Source organism: Nicotiana sylvestris, chromosome 2 (genome assembly GCF_000393655.2).
Source record: "Nicotiana sylvestris chromosome 2, ASM39365v2, whole genome shotgun sequence".
Classification (NCBI taxonomy): Eukaryota; Viridiplantae; Streptophyta; class Magnoliopsida; order Solanales; family Solanaceae; genus Nicotiana; species Nicotiana sylvestris.
The window spans coordinates 149792887-149815947 of record NC_091058.1 but is presented as its reverse complement, the minus strand read 5'-3'; the positions used below and the strand labels follow the sequence as shown (position 1 = coordinate 149815947).

Sequence of the window (23061 nt, the reverse complement as noted above, 5' to 3'; positions counted from 1 at the left end):
TAAGGGATGGTAGGTCATAAGAGTATTGCCTTCAAGGATCTATGTATGTTCCCCAATGTCCACTTGCCACCTGGTTTCAAGACCCCCAAATTCAAAAAGTATGATGTACACGACGACCCCATAGCCCACTTAAAAAGGTATTTCAATTAACTAAGAGGTGTGGGAGGAAATGAAGAATTACTAATGGTTTATTTTGGGGAAAGCCTTACGGGGATAACCTCTAAATGGTTTACTAATCAAAACACCTCTCACTGGCATGTCTAGGATAACATGGCCTAGGCCTTTGTCAAATAGTTCCAATACAACATCAAAATTGCCCAGACCACAATCCCTTTCAAACCTGAAGAAGAAACCAACTGAAAGTTTCAGGGAATATGCCATTAAATGGAGAGAGCAAGCGGCTAGAGTTAAACCACCCATGCGAGCTAATCACTGTATTCCTTCAGGCTTAAGAGCCAGATTATTTTCAAAACATTATGTCCGCAGTGGGCAAATCCTTCTCGGAAGCAATCAAAATTGGGAAAATGGTTGAGAATGGCCTTAAGACGGGCAGAATTATAAGTCAAGCAGTTCTGAAAGCCGCAACTCAGTCTGTCCAGATTGAATCGGATAATTTATGTGACACGAATGAGAAAGATATAGAAACTATGATGACATCAGAGTCAAAAAGAGCATCTCGAAGGTATGACCAGCTTCGCCTGGTTTCCGATGATTCCCCTAAGCACTACTATCTATCTCAGAACCCACAATACTCTGTTGCTCCACCTCAGTATGTTGTCCAGCCACCAAAACACCCAGAAGGAGAGCACGAGCATCACAAAATTTCCACCAACCTCTATAAAATATTTAAGTGCCCTATAACCCACATCCAAGCCAGAGGTATAAAGGGAAACAAAGGTTGAAACATAATTTTATACCAATAGGAGAGTCCTATACAAGCTTGTTTGAGAAATTAAAGCATTATGACATGATTGCACCTATTCCTCCAAATTATATAGACCCACGTGCAAGAAGCTTTGACCCTTCTAAAAGGTGTGAATACCATTCCAATGCTCAGGGCCACAATTTTGAAAGTTGTCGGGATTTGAAAAGAGAAATAGAAAGGATGATCCAAGAAAAACTGATTGAAATTGGAGAAGGCCCTGGTGATTTTGATGATCAAATTTGTGGCTAAATGTCAAGCTAGGCAATTGAAAAGTCATTCCCTCCTCACTAGCAAGGAATCTTGGTAGCTTGTTTTGATATTCTTTTCTATGATCTGGGTTATTTTAGGGTTGTGATCCAGATTTTATATATTTTATTGAGTCAAACCCTTCCATCCATCTATTTTATCTGTGTGAGTCTTGTCTGTTTGTTCTATTGCTATTTTCATTATCTGGTTTATTTTAGGGTTGTAACTCGGATTTTAGGTTGTTTGTCTTGTTGTCCAACCTTTCCATTCTTTACTCAATGAAAGACATTTTGTCCTTTTGTGTCATTCTATGCTTAATCCTTTTCCTGCTAGTTCTAGTGACATGACATGCATGCGGAATTTTTTGCCAGATCCTAGAAAACTGATTTACTCTTGAATTGGATAACTGAGAAAAAGATACTTTTGAGGATGAATAAAGAGTTGAAATACCTTAGAATTAATCCTGAGTAAAATTCAAGTGGAACTAGAATAGTCATATCCATGGAGGTTAAGAATCTTTACCTTCAAAATCATTGTAAAGATTAGATTTGAGGATGTTGAATCATTTGAAGTTCGGTGGAAAGTTTGAGATTAATGGATGGAAAGTGTCTTTCGACTACGACACACCAAAAACACAGACATGTTCATCATTGTTGTGATCGCGAATGGACACTATAATTGGTGTTCTCGAGGCTGGGAGGCCTTTTTTCTGCTATCCAAATACTTTATACCCTTTGTTACCCCTTTTGAGCTTGTATTATTTTCTTTGACCACTTTCTTTTGGAATTAAGTTTCGAGTTAAAAGTTAAAAAAATGAATAGAAAAGTCCATGCCCCAAGAGTACAAACTGGGGCAGCTCTTAGAAAAAAAAACAATCAAAGGTCCATGTCCCCAGAAAAGTTGGGGAAACATGTTTTGAAAACCAACAAAAAAAAACAGAGAAACAGAAAAAAGATAGTTAGGTCAGATGTTTGAACTACACTTGACCTGATTTCTTAAAAAGGATTAATAGGCAGCCTTACATGGTTCGGTCAAACCAAATAAGAATTCATAAAACAAAATCCAGTATCTAAAACTGGGGCATGAGTTTGTTTTAGTTTTTGAAAGAGTCAATTCCAAGAGTTGTAAGTGTACAACCCATCATATTGAGTCTATTTTGAGCCTTCATGCCGTCCTTTCTTTCCAACCATATCCAAAAACCTTCCAAATAAAGCCCTTCTGATCAGCCTTCAAGAATGCCAAGAGACGCATGCAATGAACAACAATTGTCACACGACGTAGAACACTATCAAGTTGCTCACAAAAAAGAGAAAGAAAAAGAAAAAAAAAATGAGAGAGTCTTACTAATGAAAACCCTCATGGGCACTGTAAGGAGATGGTAAGTAGAGAAAATAAATGAGAGAGACTTGTTGGTAAAAATTCATCGGGGCACCACTAGTCGAAAGTGAGTCGTGAAGCTGATGCAAAGAATTGACATAAACAAGCCTGACTTCAAAGGTCATAAGAATGGTAAAAGGGAAGATTGGATTAGTTTGATAGATTGGCCGTTAAGTCCAAAATGCATGTCATGATCATTAAGGCTAGTTATTGGAAGAAAAAGAGAAAAATTCTTCCCTCTTTCCTTCCCGATAGGGGCATTTCTTGTTGATACTGTTTCTTTGCATCATTATGTCCCTTCACTCTGAGTCAGTCCTTGTCAAAACAAGCAAGAAAATTTTTCAAAATTTGCTACCAGCTTTTCAGTTGCACAAAGTAAATTTGGTTAGCACACTCAGTTGTTATAGTCTACATGCCTTGAGGATTCATGCAAACGCCCCTACCCAAAAGACTCTTTCCATCCTACTTGGCTAAAGCAAGCAAAGATAACCTCGAGGTTAATCAGGGGTTATCTGTAGTACTGAACAGAGACTATGAAGTGTGCACATCATGCAAAAGGCGCACACCTGGTTGCGACTCTCTCTGACAAACAAATTGCTCAAAAAGCAAGAAGCCATTCAAGATATCAGAAAACGTCACCTAAGAAAATATCTCCAGTTGGTGTAAGGCTGATTGAGCCACAAATAAAAATGGTACTGGGTGTGAAACAATCAGGATTGATGCAGAGTAAAAGTCTCTTGAAACCGTCTCAAGTTGATTGAGCAAAAGTCAAGTTGCCCACGACTCAAAGCCACAAACCAACCACCACTTTCAAAACTGACAAAATTTTCTTTTTTTTTTTGAAACAAGAACAAAGCAGTGCAAGGAAAGTGGTTCAAAAAAAAGAAGAAAAAAAAGAAAAAAGAAAAAAAAAGAGAAAAAGAAGAGAAGAGAAGAACCAACAAAAGGGAAGTTTCTCAAATATTTGCCTTTATTTGTCTTGCTAGTATGCATAAAATCCTGCCATCGCTCTTCACATTTTTTTACTCCTAGGGTAATACATCCTAGTTTGATGGATTTCCCTTCCAATAAAATATTAGTCTAATGAATCTTTCTCCTAAGATAAGAAAACCTAGTCTGATGAATTTTCTCCTAGGATAGAAATCTTAGTATGATGAATCTTTCTCCTAAGATAAAAAGCCCTAGTCTGATGAATTTTCTCCTAGGATAAACATCTTAGTCTGATGAATCTTTCTCTAAGATATAAAAAAACCTAGTCTGACGAATTTTCTCCTAGGATAGAAATCTTAGTCTGATGAATCTTTCTCCTAATATAATAAATTAGAAAACCTAGTCTGATGAACTTTCTCCTAGGATAGACGTCTTAGTCTGATGAATCTTTCTCCTAAGATAAATAGAAAATCTAGTCTGATGAATTTTCTCCCTGGATAATTAAAAAAAAGTCTGGATTTTAAAAAAAAAAATAAAGGATCAATTTCAGTTTTTAGTTGTTAATCTTAAGTTCAGGGGTCCCGCCTGGAGAATAGGATCAGTTTTTAATTTCCTTAAGTTATTAATCTTTAGCATTCCTTTTAGTTCAGGGGTCTCGCCTAGAGAATAGTGTCAGTTTTTAGTTTCCCTAAGTTGTTAGTCATTAGTTTTTCTTAAAGTTCAGGGGTCCTGCCTAGAGAATAGGGTCAATTGTTAGTTTCCTTAAGTTTTCGATCTCTAGTTTTTCTTTTGTTCAGGGGTCCTGCCTGAAGAATATGGTCAGTTTTTAGTTTCTTCAAATTGTTAGTCTTCCAACATAGGGTCTCCACTCCCTAGTCTTTTTTTTCAGGGTACACCAAACCCGACCTTTTATTGCTTTATATAATGAAGTAATATAGAGTTTTGGTACCAATAACTAACGAAATTTTTCTAGTAAAAACTGGGGCAGAAAATTTCGTTCGTTCGTTTATTTTGGGTGCCTGAGCAGGTTATACCTCGAGGCACAAGGTTCGAGATGACCAAAAGAAGTCTCAATCCAAAATAGAGAAAAGAAAAGGAAAAGAAGTGAATTCAAAGTGCAGACACAAAGCAAAGATGTGGACTGCTCAAGACATGACTGAAGTCACAAGCTTTGCATGTCCCATCTTGATCCGAAAAGCTGAAGAAGAATGGACTAGCACATCCAGCTAGCAAACATCAAGGTTCAGATCAGAGTCTGTGTGAAGAACCAACGAAGAATCGAGATCAAGCTTCAAAAGACTCATAGATAGGAATCTTGTAACTCGTAGATAATAGGCTTAGTTAGTCTTTTTTATTTTGACTTTGGTATAATAAGGAGCTCAGAAAGTAGTAAACAACAGCAACAACGGTGAAATCACAGCTTATCGGTAGTCCCAGCTACCAAAATTTTCAGAACTACACTGACCTGATTCCTTTATAGCCAAGGATATGTAGGCAACCTCCGGAGCAAGGTTCAGTCAAACTTTTTCAAAATGCTTCCCATGGAGTATCAAACAGGCAAAAATTGTTCATGATTGCTCACTTTATCTTTGCCCGAAAAGTCTTCATGTTTCGGAGCAAAGAGGGGTAGCTGTGACACCTGAGTTTTGCCCCACACAGAATATTACTCCTAAAATGTCAAAAAATAATTTTAATCGCTTTTATAGAATTTTAGGAATATTTCTTGTATTTATTTGCATTGTTCATGCATATTTAGAGTTATTTTTAGAAAATCATAAAAAAATGTTTAATTTTTCATCTCGTAGCAGTTAAATCTTAATTGTATTTAGAATTTAATTACATCAATTAAATGCATTATCAAATGAAAAAAATTCACAAAATACCATAGTCCTTTCTACATTTTAGCTTTTAGTTTTAAATTAATAATTTTCTTTTATTAGTTTACATTGTTAAGGTAATAACTAACTAATTGGTAGATAAAATAGTAAGATGGTTAATTTTGCAGTTTTTAGTTTACACATTAGGTTAGTCTTATTGTTGGCTAAAAGTGAAATTTTTAAAAAGAGAAGCCTTTGCTGTTGGAGATTTATTAGCTTGAATTGGGCCAGTTTGAGCCCATTTTCTGTTAAATCCAAATCATCCCTCCTAGCCCAGACCAAGCCCAAATTCGGTCCTCCCCTATTAAACACAAACGACCCTGTTTCGTCTCCCCTTCCCCTCATCTCTGAAAAAAAACCTAATCCCTTTCATTTGAGTAATGGAGAAAAACGGTAGAACATAGAGACGGATCTCCCCCCCCCCCAATTGAAAATCCCTAGCAGCTCACAGACCCCTTTCCCTCGAAGACAACCGGCCGCCACCCCTTTCCCTCTCCTTCTTATTTCTACTCTCTCTTATCGTACCTCGTCCATTCATTCACTTATGCTTACTTTGCTTGTTGAAATCTGATATTCGATTTGTGAAGTTCTCAAATCAGAACAAAAATCCAACGAATTGATCGTTAATGGATGCGCCAACAAGTCCTTGAGCAGCTTGCCCGATTTATTTCTTCCTGAGGTTTCTGAAAGTCGTTTTGAGCTGGAGAATCAATGTACTGTTGTTTCTGCTAAAAGAGTTGTTTGCTTGATGAGTTTGGTTGGGCTGTGTTGTTGAGTTTCAACTTTCTCCTATTTTGCATTTATTTGGCTTTCTAAAACTGGTTCTTGCGCAACCAAGTATTCATTTAAACTCATCTTTATTTTGGCAAACATGAATTAATTCTTCTATTTCTCCATAAAATTTCGACTCATTGTTGTTTTTACGTATTTGAATCTTTTTCTGAGTAGTCTATCGATTAATAGATATAATTTTATTTAACTTTGGGGTGATTTGCTTCTGTTTTATTTGGGGACTTGAATGTTGAATAGAGCAGGATTCTGTTGCTCTGGCTTCTGCTCCTTCAAATTTCTTTGATTACAACAACAACAACAATAAAAATAACAACAAACCTAGTATGATCCCAACAGGTGGGGTCTGGGGAGGGTAGTCTGTACGCGGACCTTACCCCTACCTAATGTAGGTAGAGATGCTGTTTCCAATAGACCCTCGGCCCAGGAAGGGCAAGAAGAAGAAGAGGAAGCAAGGAAGGAAGAAAGAAGGAAGATAAAAGAAAAAATGAGAGATAAAGGATAAGTAATACCAAATAATAGCAACGGGAAATACAATATTTGAGGCGAACAAAAGCACATACGTAATAAAAATCTAAGAATATGAAGGGATATGCATACTACTAAGACTATCGGTGAACAACTAAAAACTACCCACTAACCTTCTACCTTAATCCTCGCCTCCACACTCTCTTATCAAGGGTCATGTCCTCAGTGAGCTGAAGTAGCGCCATGTCCTGTCTAATCACCTCTCCCCAGTACTTTTTAGGCCTACCTCGACCTCTTCTCAAACTCTCCATGGCCAGCCTCTCACACCTCCTGACAGGAGCATCAATTCTTCTTCTCTTAACATGTCCGAACCATCTCAGCCTCGACTCTCGCATCTTGTCCTCTACGGAGGCTACTCCCACTTTGTCCCTAATAGCTTCATTCTTAATATGGTCATGAATCTGATTAATGTTAGATACGTATGGAGTGTAAATAGGCACAAAAAATGATTATCGATATAGATAGCCTTCCCATTTAACACTTGACTTTGTATTGAAAGACTAATGAATTACCTGATGATTCATTTGGAAATTAAACCTGTAATAAAGGAAAGTCGTAGATGTATCAGATTTGTGAAGCAGTTTGTTGAATCAATAGAGTGGTTGTATGCGTAACAAGGTTCGATAGAGTTGATTGATTGATAGAATGGCTATTTGTGTAATAGGCCTAGCTGTTTTAGAACAAGTAAATGTTTTGAACCCATATAATGGAGACACTTTATTTGTAATTTCCTAATTGCAATCCCATGCTTCTATTTGCATTAGATAGTCATGCGATACCGGTTGATTTGTATCTTTTGAATATAATTAGGATTGACCCTTTGTAATTTCGTTTGAGTTTTACCATTCATGCTCTGAATTGAAAGGGAGGCTAGTGAATAATCGACCCAAGGCACAAATGATGAAAACTTTCCTTTAATCAATCTTAGTAAATACATGCAGCTGGCTTCTATGCCTTTTTAGAAGAATGCTTAACAATTGTCGAACATTTCCAAACAATTTAGATTCAGTTAATACTACCAATTTCCATTAGTAAAATTCACACCCTTCTCCCGTGGCATAGTCATGATACCTAATCCCGAATTCGAGTTTGCATTTCACGTGACTCAATCATAACTTCAAATAATTATAAAAATAAGCATGTTGTAAATTGCGGGTATGTTTCACGTGACGCGATTCACAATATGTCCAAAAACAACGAGTGCGCACCATCGCGACTTGTTTAAATAAATTTCATAAATACTAAAAGTGGTTAAGTAAATAATTAAAATCGGTTAAAAATTTAAAAATGCATAAAAGGTTTTAAACATGTAATAATTCAGATAATTAGGCCAATTATTAATAGTTGAGCGACCATGCTAAAACCACGGAACTCGAGAATGCCTCACACCTTCTCCTCGGTTAATATAATTCCTTACCCGGTCTTCTGATTTTTGCAGATTTTAAAATAGAGTCAAATTTCCTCGATTTGGGATTTAAAATAAACCGGTGACTTGGACACCATAAATTATTTCAAGTGGCGTCTCTGAATCAATAAGTAATCACATTTCGAATAATCTTACTTTAATTGGAAAAACTCTATCCCCTTCGAAAAAAGGAGGTGTGACATTCACAAGTTTCTGATAAGTGGCTCTAGCATTCTTTAGCCCTAAAGGCATCACATTATAATAATATGTGCCGAAGTTCGTTATAAATGAAGTTTTTTCCCGATCCTCCGGGTTCATGTTGATTTGATTGTACCCAGAGTAAGTATCGAGGAAACTTATTAACTCGTGCCCGGCCATCGCTTAATTCATTTGATCAATGTTTGGCAATGGGAACGAGTCTTTGGGGCATGCCTTATTTAGATCCTTAGTATACGCACATGCGAAATTTATTCTTCTTCTTCTTTGGAACTACCACTACGTTAGCAAATCATTCATGATACTCTACCTCTCGGATTGAACCGATATCAAGCAAATGAGTTACCTTTTCTTTGACGAATTTGTTTCTAACCTCGTCAATAAAGCATTTTTCTCCTCACCAGAGGCATGTTAGGATCTAGGCTTAGTTTGTGAACGACCACTTTTGGCGGGATACCTGTCATATCCGCATGCGACCATGCAAAACAATCAACGTTAAATTTAAGAAATTCAATATATCCTGACCTAAGCTCGGGCTTTAATCCTATCCCTAAGTGGAATTTCCTCTCCAAGAACTTTTCGAACAATGCGACTTGCTTGAGTTTCTCCGCTGTGGACTTTGTTGCATCCGTTTCTTCTGGTACCTGGAAATATCTTGGTACCTGATAGGGTTCCGACGGCCTTCCCCCTGGTTGACTACATTCGGGCTCGGGAGCAGGCATTCGATTGCTATAATTGCTACGCTGCATGTTCCTTCCCTTTATTACTAGAAACTGAGATCACGTTCATCTTCATTGCCGCCGGTTGTTCACCTTTTATCTTTTTAATTCCCTCTAGCATTAGGAATTTCAGAAGTTGATGGTATGTTGATGGTACAACCTTCATCTCGTGCAACCATGGTCTCCCAAGAATGATGTTGTAACCCATATCACCATTTACCACTTCGAAAATGGCAGTTTTCATTACCCCTTCGGCATTCGTAGGTAGCAGGATTTCCCCTCGGGTTGTTACACTTGCTAAATTGAAGCCGACGAGGAGCTTTGTGGCTGGAATTATACTCTCGGTTAGTTTGGGTTGTTCTAGCAGTATCCATTGGATAATGTTGGTTGAACTCCCTGGGTCCACCAAAACACGTTTAATCTTAAAATCTAAAACATTAAGAGAGATTACTATGGCATCGTTATGAGGAAGTAGGAGTCCATCTGCGTCCTCCTCCATGAAGGTGATGTCGTCCTTAGCGACTTCCTAGAGCCTCTTACTGTGGGTTACTACTACCTTCATTTTTTTTTGCCGCCGAAAATGCCACACCATTAATCTTGTCCCCCCATAAAAATCATGTTGATCGTCAAACGCGGAGGGTTAGTCGTGTTATTCTAGTTGCAGCCGCAATTGTTCTTAGCTCAGTCACTTAAGAATTCTCAGAGATAGTTTTGTTTTTTAATAATGTTGCCACTTCCTCGCGCAAATGCTGGTAGTCCCCAATCCGGTGGCCGTTGGTCCCATGATACCGCACCATAAATTAGGATCCCTCTGACTGGGATCAGGCCTCATTGGCCTCGGGAACCGTGCTTCCTTAATGCTCCTCATAGCTGACACTAATTCCATAATACTGATGTTGAAGTTGTATTCGGACAGCGTGGGGTAGGAGGAGTCTTGGGAACCCTATATCTCCTTGCCCTACAATGATTTATTATTCCGGTCGCAATCAGCTCTCCTATCGGTTGCGAATCTATATGCTGACTGGAAATCTCTACCATGTTCTTCGACCCTCTCGCAAGGCAAAAATCGACCTCTAGAAGATCGTCGATCTGTGTCAAAATTGTTAACTTATATGAGTCCACCAAATTATAGAGCACCTAATCCTTTATGAGTTTCCACTAAGAATGCTTATGAAGCAGTAAGTAAAGGATACACGGGATTTTTACGTGGAAAAATCCCACTCAAAGGGACAAAAACCACGACCTACACTTGTAGGCTTTCAACTTCACTTACTTGTAAATACCTATTAAAGCCACTTTGTAATAACTCTATTACAAAGAATTCACGTCAACTAACTTGTGATACTTTTACCACAAGCCACTTTGTCACTCTCTAGTAACAAAGACTTTAACTTATGACTAAGCCTAGTCACAATATAAATTCAGAGAGTTTACAGATTTTGCAAGAGGGTTTCCTAAAACACAACTTCTAAGAAAGCAAGATAGGAGTTACAATGAAGAACAAAATAACAAGATTACAACTCAACTACGGATACACATAGACTCATTGTGAAACTGATCCTTTAGTGGAGTTGCCTTCTTGTTCTTGACGCACTTATGACTTTAATTCAGGATGAACACTTTTCTGCTCGAGAGAATATCACTAAATGCTCAAATGAAAAATGTTGTGCCTTGCACCAAGTTGTTATACTACAAAACACATCACAATGATGATGTCAATTCTTGGTACACGCTTCTTCCCAATGAGATGTGACTGCTGCACTGTCGCATGCACAGTTGCGGACAGTCACTTTCTGCAGTTGCATTTCAAATGTATAGTTGACTTGTACTTCTATCAGAGAACTCTAAGGGACCAGGTCCCTGTTGTGTTCCTCTTTGTAACAGTTGCGGATAGTCACTTTCTGCTGTTACCTTCCAGCTGTACAGTTGACTTGTACTTCTGTTAGAGAACCCTAAGGGACCAGGTCCCTATTGTGTTCTTCCTTGTGGTTGTTCACTCATTTGCTGGAGATTAGACTGAACATTGTTCATTTTAAATGTATACTAGGTTGGTCAGGTTCTCTATCTGGTTCTTGACAATAAGTTTGTTAGATCATCAAAACGTAAGCAACATAAGGCAAAGACATTAAAAACCCATCAATTTCCCCTTTTTGATGATGACAAACTTAGGCATTGATAGTATTTGTTCAGAGCAGAAATAACCAGATAAGGTACCAGAAACTACACAAGTTCCCTCTGACCTTTTGCTTTTGATTCCCCCTTAATCAGATCCCCTATATTTGCATAAAGTTTCTACAAAAGTTCCCCCTGAACTTTTCCCCCTTTTTGGCATCATTAAAAATATACACAAGCAAGCAATCAACATAAAGAAGTCTAACACAGCCAACTCATGCCACATATGTGCACACAACATGACAGAAAAGAGAAGCCAGAGGAAATCAACATTGTATAGGCAAAAAGAGGAGTTGTTTCATTAAGATTAACAATGGACAGAGCAAAATAGGAGCAGTAATGGTGAAATCTAGCATGCCATCACAAAAAGAAAACAACAGTCACAAAACATTAGAGCAAAAGATAGCTGGCCACTAAGAGGATCCTAGAGGGCACTAGGAGAGGGAGGCTTGGAAGAGGAGGAAACAATGATTTTGAGAACCAGGTCCAGTCGGGCATTTGCATACAGTTGTTCTTCAAGCAGTTTTGCACAAAGCTTATCATTTTCCTTTGTCAGGCGAGCAACTTCTTCATTAACGGAATCGGGTCCTTTAACTGCTTGACTGAGCTGAGTTTCCAGTATGGCATTTTGAGCCCTCAACCTTCTGATCTCTTCAGAAGCTACATTTTGAGCATTGATTAGATGAGAAATGGTCGAGATGCTTACACCAACTCTTTATACACACTCATATTCTTCCAGAGTAGTTTTAGAGAAGGTTTGTGTGTGCCCACTTTGGGATTACCCAAGGGGACATTGTAAAATCTGAACACTTGAGTGAGGAGAAACCATATGGTAGCCCATGATTCCCACCTTTAAAGTTTGTCACCTTTTACATATGATCTATCATGATTGCTGACAGATTGATTGGGATAAACTCATCAAAGCGCCTCCATTAAGACCATATCTGATTTTGTAGCAATAGACCGCCTCTCAAAACGAGGTAAGAGCACCTTATTGACCAGTTCAAAAAGAAGATGATACTCAGGAAGCAATACCTTCTTATGCACCTATTCCCCCTACTGAATAGCTTGCTATTTCATGATAGCTCTCCTAAAGTTGACACCACAAATACCTTTAACTGAGGACATTCCTTCACATGGAAGTTTGAGAACCTTTCCCAATGCTAAAGCATCGAGTACAATGTCTATTCTATTTACTAGTGCACAAATGTGATCCCCCTCAACAGTGAAGAGAGATGCACAGAAATTTTGGACCGCATCTTCATACACCAGAGGCATGCTCCCCTGAAACAAGTGCTCCCATTGCTGAAATTACACTATCTCCAGAATTTGTCTCATACCAGCCATCTCTGAAATTGCTGGGTCAAATGTACGACCCCACAAGACTTTTTAAGTTCTTAATCTCTCCTGCCAAAGACCACTATCACTGGTCATGGTCCTCAGAGAACCAGGTTCCCTTACAGTTTCACTTTTTCATTCTAGATCCTTCAATAGACTTTCCTTTCCAACTTACTAGCCCCACAGTATCATCTTCAGACATGGCTTGCTCAAATGGACTCTTCTTAGACTTGCTGCTGCCCTTCACGGATGCACCATTTTATTTCTCAATAGCTTCATCAGAAGCTTCATCCATAGACTTTTGAGCTTTTATAAATTGTTTCACTAAGGAACCAGTTCCATTAGAGCATTTTTGTCAACCCCATCTACTGGAACGCTCTTGTCAATAACAAATTCCCCTTGATTCATCAACCTCTTTTTCCTTGTCTTGACACTCCTCCTACTTTTCTATAATGTAGACTCGAAGCCCTCTTTCTGCTGCGACCTGATAGTGGGTGACTTGGAGGAGGATTCTAAGAGCTTAGGATGATCAGGAGGTGCAAGAGTGGGTTTTCCTGGAAGAGAATCAGGTTCTTCAGCAGGTTTTTTGGGGAACGTCTCATGAGCCAAGGACTAGATGAGTACTATGGTTTTTACATCACCTAGGAATGAAGTTTCTTCCCCCTGATACTCAGACAAGAGATATGCTCCTTCATTCATCAGACTCTCAGCAGCGATAGCCATGATGTTGTGAGTTGCTTCCTTTTCTGGTGACTCTGTGGGAGTCACTAAGTCCAAAATGGAGGAGTTCAGATACTGATCAGGATCATCCTCAGAGATCTCTGACACTTGTGAGGTAAAACCTCCTGAGTGTTCTTTTATGAGATAAGAAGAGTGACAAAACATAGGGTTTTCAATACATGGAAGGAAAACAGGGTTTGTCAGAAAAGGAAAAGCTATAAGAAAAGAGGAGGAACCAGGTGTGGATACAGTAGTATTCGAAGGAGTGGAATAGTGAATTTTTGTGGGATGATTTTAAGGATGATAGGGAAGTGGGAGTGGTGCTAATGGTGGGAGAAGAAAGCGATCGTTCGATTGCCATTATAAGAGTATTTGGTAGGTAAGTAGATTGAGTGAGAGAAGTGGAGAGAGGATCACAGAGGTATAGAAGAGATAAAGGTTTATGACTTGCTGTTAGAGAGAAAGAGAGTTTTATGGGAAGAAGGACTAATGATGAGAAGAGAGAGAAACAAGTTCTGAATAGTCTTAAAAACGGCGGTAGGTTTGTGGGAAAACGTTGTTTGCAGAGGGGATGAAGGGATTTGAAAGACAAGACATGACATGCAGACTTTGAAAAGTCAGATGATGTGGCAGCTGAGTTAATTTTGTTAACATTTTTTAGAAGGCATGCAGAACAAACACATTACTACTAACCTGTGGTATATAAACCTGATACTCGATCAATTTTTTTTGAAAAAGATTTTAGCAGCTCTTCTTTTGCAGTTCATAATTGTACCTTTAGCTTCTATGATCGTTATGCGTGTTTAGCTGCAACGGTATCGATGTGAGTTAGGCTTGGCCAGAAAACACTAGCTATTTTTACCTGAAGGTGTTTTTCATAGCCAACTGATGGAGAATCAGGTTCTCTATTAGACTTTAATAACCCCAGCTTCACTTTGTTTCTTCCAAAATATTCCCTACTCAAGGCTTTGGTGAAGATATCTGGAATTTGGTTTTCTGCGCTGCAGGACTTTGCATGGATCAACCCTTTCTCCACATTGACCCGTAGAAGATGATGCTTTACCATAATGTGCTTGGTCCTCTTGTTTTGAACTGGATTCTTGATCAAGTTGAGTGCACCGGTGTTGTCACATAGAAGAGGCATACCATCATAAAATACCCCAAAATCTTCCAGTTACCGCTTAATTTATAGAGGTTGAGCACAACAGGATGCTGCCACTACATATTCTGCTTCAGTTGTTGATGAAGCCATTGAGTTTTGCTTCCATGTGGCCCAAGAGATGAGACATGATCATGGCAAGTGAACCATTCCTGAAGTGCTTTTCTTGTCCACAAGATAACCTACATAGTTAGCATCAGCATACCCAATAAGGTTAAAACTGTCACCTAAGGGGTAATACAGGACCAGGTCCCGTGTTCCCTTAAGGTATCTCAAACTTCTTTTGGCAGCCTTCAAGTGGGATTCCTTGGGACTTGATTTTAGATTCTATTCTGGAGTGAAAATATAGAAGGGACTAAATTTTTTTTTTGAATTTTTGATTCTTGTCTAAATCCAGAATGAAGGGGAGTGATTATGTTATCAAGTGGATGGGAGCTTTTGTGTTTCCAGTTTAGGACTTAGGTTTGATTGGTAAAGGAACTGGGCAGGTTAATTGGATTTCCCTGCACTCCTTGTTCAGTCACTTGTGGAGTGCCTTGCACTGCATCTCCACTCTTTCTTCAGCTTCAGTGGTAGTTTATTGAGGTACCAGGTTCCTTGTGAGAAGTGGAAGTGGATGTTGCATTGTCTTCACCAGTCTTCTTCATCTTACTCATCATATCAGCCTACCCATTTGAAACCTCATATATTTCTCAAGGACCATAGGTGGTTCATTATCTTGATCATCACTGTTTCCTCCTTTGTTAGAGGAGGGTGTCTCGTTGAATAGCACATGAATACTTCCTTCCACACAATGTGCCCTTTTGTTGTGGACTTTATGGCTTTTGCTTTGTGGGGAGTATCCTAGAAGGATTCCTTCATCGCATTTTGCATCAAAACTTCCCAAGTTGGTCCTTCCTATTGTTGAGAACATGGCATTTTCATTCAAAGGTTCTCAGATGAGTTGTCTTTAGTTTTCTTCTATTTGGCAGCTCATAGGGGGTTTTGTTCAGGAGGGACTTGATCATAGACCTGCTCACCAAGTAACATGCAGTGTTTATTGCTTCTGCCTAGAATTTTTTTTGGCAATTCAACTGTTGATGAGCATTGTCCATGCCATATCTTCGAGAGTTCTGTTCTTTCTTTCAGCAATACCATTTTGTTGTGGAGTCCTTGGTACAAAGAAGTTCTGTGTGATTCCATTTTTGTTACAAGCTCATCAAATTTGGCATTGTTAAATTCTGTCCCGTGGTCAGATCTGATGCATACTACCTTTAATTTTATCTTCACTTGGATCTTCTTGACAAAGGCCATAAATACCTCAAAAGTTTCATCCTTTGTTCTAAGAACCAGTGTCCAGGTGAATCTTGAATTTGGCAAACCACGAACTAGGTCCTTCTGAATTAATTTATTCAGAAGTGAGAAGCTTGCATGCCCCAATCTTCCATGCCAAAGTTCTGCGTCATCATCAACTGACTTCAAGCATCTCTTATCACCAGCTTGCAGAGATTCAAAGTCAGCAACATGGATGTTCTTGTTTCTTTTGGCCACTAAGACCACTTTGCCAGTTACCAGATTGGTAATTGTGCACACTTTTGATAAGAACTCTACTTTATTCTTTTTATCACAGATTTGAGAAACACTTAGGAGACTATACTTCAGACTTTCCACATAGTCCACGTTCTGAATTGAGTGTCAGAGAGACTTTCCAACTTTTACAACACTGAAAATGTACCCCTTCCTTTTTCAAGGGATACATTCCCTTCCCGCAGGGCTTTCAGTGAGAAGAAATTCATGGTGCTTCCAGTCACGTGCTTTGAGCATCCACTGTCCATGGTTCATTATAGTCCGCTTCCTCTCACTGTTCCCTGCACATGCAATTTATGGGTTAGATTTAGTAACCCAAACTAGTTTGGGTCCCTTGTTATGATAAAAGGGATGAATAAGGGCTTTTCTAGTCCATGCAGGCAATATTCGTTTCTTGCGAGCGGTACCTGGTCCATTGTTAGTAGTCACTTTGTCAGTAAACACTTTGTTTTTTTGAACAGATTGAACCCTGGCCTGGCAATTTTTTTGAAGTGCCCATTGTTCCCACAATGGGTACACAGCCAGTTATCAGGAACAACGATGTACTTGTTGTGAGGGTTGTAAGGAGTTTTCTCCCATTGGAACCCGATTCCTTGCCTGTTTCCACTATTGTTGAAATACATGGTAGTGATAGCATCTGAGGACCAGGTCCACTTCAGAGATTTCTCAAGATCAATTTTTATTTTCTCCAACTTAGCTTGAAGTTGCTAATTTTTCTCAAGTTCACCACATAGACTAGTTTTCACATCATTTAATTCCTTTTCAAGCTTGATGTGTGTCTCACTAGCTACTTCATTCCCTTTCCCAAGACTCACAGTCCTATGTTCTCTATTGAGTCCCTCAATGGTTTCCTCTAGGTCAGTGATTATCACTAAAAAAATCATCCCTTTCTTGCTCAATAGCTGCAATTGTTTCTTCAAGAGTGTGTTTCTCATTGCTAAGACCTTCTACCATCATGTCATCTCTCTCATTTTCTACACTAGTTATTTTTTCATTCAGAACTTCCTTTTCTTTTTCAAGATTAGCTATGGTCTCATTTAGGTCCACTACACAAACCACCAGATCATTTCTAGATTGTTCAGCTTCTCCTAGTTCTATGGTCAGGATCTCCTTATCATTATCAAGGCTATAATAAGCATCAATTAGAACATTTTCTAATGACCTTAACTTCTTAAAATAGTAGGATTTCAGATTTCTCTGAACATCCCTGAAATTTACCTCATCATCTTCATCTTCTTCATCATCATCAGACTGAGCCATTACCGCGAACAGTGAGTCATACTTCATTGTTTCAGTTTCCACTGCCATCATGGAGCTGTTTTCTGCATCTGGTTCCCTTTCTGATTCACTGGGGGAGTCTCCCCAAGCAGCAAGAGCCTGCTTCACAATATTGTCAGCTGCACTTTTTCGATTGAATCGTTTGCCTGGAACCAGGTTCCTTTTTGCTGCTTTGTCAGAGTTTTGCTTGTATTGCTCATGTTTCACGAGTGGACAGTTTTTGATGAAATGCCCTGGCTTTCCGCACCTGTGATAGAGATCATTGTTCCTTGCCTTACTTGAACTGCCCCTCTTTGGTATACCACCATTTCTTCGAACCATCTTTTGAAATCTTTTAGTAAGATAGGGCATATCACTATCTTCTTCACTTGAGTCACTGCTTTCAGCCTTCAGTACCATGTTCTTTTCCTTCTTTGGCTCTCTCCTTTCACCGTCCTTTTTTTTTTCATCTCGTATGTCTTCAGATTACCAATCAGCTCATCCATGGTTAGAGTTTGTAGATCTTTAGCTTCAGTGATGGCATTTACCTTGCTTTCCCAAGAACCAGGTATAACATTGAGGATTTTCCTTACAAGCTTGTTTCTGGGAATAACATCTCCAAATGAATGAAGCTCATTTATGATGGATGTGAATCTGGTGTGCATATCCTGTATAGACTTATCATCCTTCATCCTGAAGAGCTCATACTCTATGGTGAGCATGTCAATCTTGGACTGTTTAACTTGAGTAGTTCCTTCATGTGCGGTTTGCAACGCTTCCCATATTTCTTTGGCAGTATCATAGGCTGAGACTCTGTTGTACTCATCGGGTCCTATACCACATACCAAGATTTTCTTGGTGCGATAGTTCTTTTCTACGACTTTTCTACCAATATCAATGTACTCCTTTTTGTCTTTCGGTACCATTGGTCCAGTTTCTTCAAGCTTCTTCATAGGAACATGTGGACCATCACAGATGATGTCCCACAACTCTGAATCTTCGGCCATTATAAAATCATGCATGCGAGTTCCACCAGCTGTAGTATTGACCATTGAATCTAGGAGGTCTGTAGGTTGATTGTCCTTCCTCAAATTTGGGTGGAGTAGCCATTGAGATCCTTTCTAGGTGTTAACCTTTTAGAAAGAACCTGCTCTGATACCAATTATTAACTTATATGAGTCTACTAAACTATAGAGCACCTGATCCTCTATGAGTTTCTGTTGAGAATACTTATAAAGCAGTAAGTAAAGGAGACACGAGATTTTTACGTGAAAAAATCCCACTCAAGGGGACAAAAACCACGACCTACACTTGTAGGCTTTCAACTTCACTAACTTGTAAACACCTATTACAAGCCACTTTGTAATAACTTTATTACAAAGAATTCAGTCAACTAACTTGTGATACTCTTACCACAAGCCACTTTGTCACTCTCTAGTAACAAAGACTTTAACTTATGACTAAGCCTAGTCACAACATAAACTCAAAGAGTTTACAGATTTTGTAAGAGGGTTTCCTAAAACACAGCTTCTAAGAAAGCAAGATAGGAGTTACAATGAAGAACAAAATAACAAGATTACAACTCAACTATGGATACACATAGACTCATTGTGAAACTGATCCTTTAGTGGAGTTGTCTTCTTGTTCTTGACGCACTTGTGACTTCAATACAGGAAGAACACTTTTCTGCTTGAGAGAATATCACTAAATGCTCAAGTGAAAAATGTTGTGCCTTGAACCAGGTTGTTATACTACAAAAGACATCACAATGGTGATGTCAATTCTTGGTACATGCTTTTTCCCAATGAGAAGTAATTGCTGCACTGTCTGCTACACTATCGCATGTACAGTTGCGGACAATCACTTTCTGCAATTGCGTTCCAGCTGTAGAGTTAACTTGTACTTCTGTCAAAGAACTCTAAGGGACCAGGTCCTTGTTGTGTTTCTCTTTGTAACAGTTGCAGACAGTCACTTTTTGTTGTTACGTTCCAGCTGTACAGTTGACTTGTACTTCTGTCAGAGAACCCTAAAGGACCAGGTCCCTGTTGTGTTCTTCCTTGTGGTTGTTCACTAATTTGCTAGAGATCAGACTGAACATTGTTCATTTGAAATGTATACCAGGTGGGTCAGGTTTTTTATCTGGTTTTTGACAATACGTTTGTTAGATTATCAAAACATAAGAAGCATAAGGCAAAGATATTGAAAACCCATCAGAAATCATCCTTCAATTTCTTCTTATTCTTCTCCCGATCCCGACCCTTGGTTGATTCCGAAAAATCGAGCCGGTCATCCTCAATTCTTATCTTCGACTCGTACCGATTGTGAACATCCACCCACGTTGTTGCTTGGAACTCAAGTAGACTTTTTTTCAATTTTCGGGAAGCATCGAAACTTCTCGAATTCAACCCTTTAGTAAATGCTTCAGCTGCCCATTCGTCTGGTATGGCCGGTAGCAACAAACTTTCTTTCTGGAATCTGGTCACGAACTCCCATAGCAATTCGGGCTCTCCTTGTGCAATCTTGAATATGTCGGCCTTTCGAGCTTGTAACTTCTTGGACCCGACATTCCTTGATAAAAGAATTCGCAAGCATCTCGAAAGAATTTATTGAGTGCTGGGGTAAAAGCGAATACCATGTCAGGGCCTTTTTCGTGAGGGTCTCCCCGAATTTCTTCAGTAAGACCGACTCAATCTCGTGCGGAGCTAAGTCTTTCCTCTTCACTGCCATTGAATATGTGGTGATGTGCTCCTGAGGATCTAAAGTCCCATCATGTTTTGGCATGTCTGGCATCTTGAACCGCTTCAGGATCAACTCTGGTGCCGCGCTTGGTTTGAACGGCAATTGGGTATGGTTCTTTGAATTCGGTCCTTTCAATACTGGCGGTGCACCCGAAATTTGAAACATTCGGGAGTTTATTTCTCTTATAAATCGCATGAGTTCGGTTTTAAAGAGATCACTTTGATTGTTACTACCGGATCCGCTACCGTTCCCCCCGGCTCCGTTGAAGGCGACTTCGCCCCTCGGGGTGTTATTGTCAACCCTCTGCGTTGTTTGATTTGCGGGGGCACCGGGAGGAACTGGACCTCGTCCATTCGCGTTGTTGGAAGCACCGGACAACGCCCGTCCTAACTCCGTCATGACCTGATCCTTTCGTGAAAGGTGGCCCATAATGGCCTTTTGTTGCTCCCTCAGGATTCTTACTATTTTAGCGACATTCTCGTCTTTAGCATTATTAGGAGTTGCCTCTCGAACATGTCGTGGATATTGCCTGCCATGGACCGGCGTGGCCTTATCCCCCTTATTGCGGGAATCACTGATCGAGTCTTCATGCTGAGGCTGATTTTCTTGAGCCTCAATATTGTGTGCGATGTTGACATCAATATCTTCCGCTTTTATGATTTTTTGCTAAGAACAACGAATCAAATAGGGTAGTAATAGATGCAAGGATCAACTCAATTACACAACTGTCTAAGCCCACGGTTGCGCCAAACTATTTACTCGTAAAACGGTATAGTTGAATTTATACGTGGTTTATAGACAAGCGAATTGATTTGATCCCAAAAATTAAATAAATTAAATAAGAATGTAAGACATAGCGTTGAAATCGAAATAAGATAGCAAAGATCTTGGTTCTGGGAGCGAAGCTTCCGGAGGCAGTAATAACGATATTTATAAGCAAGGAGATCAAATATTATTAAGCTTTGACTAGTATATGATATAAGATTGTCAGAAAATTTCCTTCCAACAATAGTTGTTGGAATCCTTATTTATAGTGGCACCTAGGGAACAAGTCCTAAGATCAAGCCTCTCTTAAATAATAATTATGGGGGCCATTGAATAATGTGTAACGGCTGTCTATGAATGCCATATTCTCTATTACGGTCTATGTATTTAATACTGTAGAATATTCTTCATTGAATGTTATCGAGTGACAGGTATTCATTTGTCTTCATGAGTAACATTCCCTTCAGAGGTTTCTTGGTGCCAGCCAAGACTGATCAGTCTTAACTTCTACATGTCTCGCTTTCTATCTGTTTCTCATTTCGTATATCATTTTATTATACGATCATTTAATATGAACCGATTTTACCCAATACAACTAGTACTAGTACATGTATTGGAATCTTTTTTAAGATCAATTAGACGATACGGATTTATGTGGATTTCTTGCTCTTGAATCTTGGAAGAAGCATGTGAATATCTGATGAAGTGATGATCATCTAATCTCTTTATCCACTCCCGCCTAGATTAGAAGGCTTTTGCTTTGATGACGGCGACATTTATCAACCAATATATACCCTAGGAAGCTGGATAAAGTTGGTAAACAAAAGAGTAATTAAGCTGATCAACAGAGGGTAATAAATGCTGCAACATAACTACTAGTAGCTAGCTAATTACTACGTAACAACATCAATAGACGACGCCAAAATTCACGAGTCACGATTAGGGTTGTTCATGGTTCGGTTTGGATCGGTTTTTTTCCTAAAAAGAAACCAAATCAAATAAGTCATTTTTTCAAATATTAGAATTAAACCAAATCATTTAAGTCGGTTTTTCTCGATTCGGTTTATGTCGGTTTTTCGGTTATTTGTCGGTTTTTTCTTAAATATAAGACGTACACTACCAAACACATATTCCGGCGACCACATTTTCAATATAACACTATCAAATCAATTGCCCTTTGAGAAATCTATTATTTACCAAAATATATTGATGATAATTGAAACATAGTGATGAATAATTTAAGGACTCAATTAAAAATATGTTATTTTTAACACGAAATGGATTCTTACATTAAACAAAAGAAAACTACCAATCAAACTAGAATGTAAATGTAAAGAAATATATTAAAAGTGCAAACTATTAACATTTACCATAAATTTTTTGAAACTTTGTATAACAATATACATATATATAGGTGTAGTAATAAATTTGAAATAGCTACTCCTATAGTCAGTTTTGTTCGATTTTTTTCTGATTAAAACCAAAATCAAACCAAATTTGATCGGTTTTTAAAATTCAAAACTAAAACCAAACCAAACCAAAAATTATCGATTTTCTTGATCGCTTTAATTTGATTTTCGGTTTGATTCGATTTTTCGGGTTTTTATGAACACCCCTAGTCACGACAATCATATATCGGTATGCCCAATGTCATTTCAAGCACCCTGACGGTACGTAGATGAAGAATTACAAGAATAAAAGGTTAATTTTAGCTATGCTCATTCAATTTTTTTTTAATTGTACTAAATAGATAAAGGGACCGTTTTAATGGAAAAATAATTAAATTATATCTTAAATATATTATAAAAATAAAATAATGATCAAAATGTTAAATTCGGTCCCCGGAAAACAATAGGCTTTTACACGTATAAAATTTCCATGCAAGTACTGTTTTCTAGCAACTCATTACCTTTACTAAATATATCCATATGTCACCTCACAAAAAAAAAAAAAATCATTTTCCAACCCGATTTAACACTCGAATACTCGATAATCCTTTATTATGTGGCATATTATTAGTTTTTAATTTTTTTAGGTGAGTCAAATAGTAGTTTTTATTTCAAGATTGAATCTAGTATTTCTGACATTTTATTTTTGTGATATAAATTCATAGAAACATATTTTCCATTACAAAAAATAATTTTATAACTTTGACGGAATAACTTGAAAGCTGAATCAACATCTGTGAAATTAACCAAAGAATAAAAGCACAGAATAATGCATGAATGATCACTGGGACAAGCTAGAGTCTATAGGGGGTAATGTGGCACGGATATAGCCACGGGACACATTTTAAATCTGTTGCCATATATTAATAGCTATGAAACAGTAGA

At 38.4% G+C, this 23061-nt stretch overlaps 1 protein-coding gene across 1 annotated transcript; it reads right to left on the bottom strand.

Annotated features, from left to right (window-relative positions):
- Window positions 1-9031: 9031 nt before the first annotated feature.
- On the bottom strand, window positions 9032-9511 carry LOC138885778 (uncharacterized). Its single transcript, XM_070166757.1, has one exon. The coding sequence runs from the start codon at window positions 9509-9511 to the stop codon at window positions 9032-9034; it is 480 nt and encodes a 159-aa protein (XP_070022858.1).
- Between the last annotated feature and the right edge of the window lie 13550 nt (window positions 9512-23061).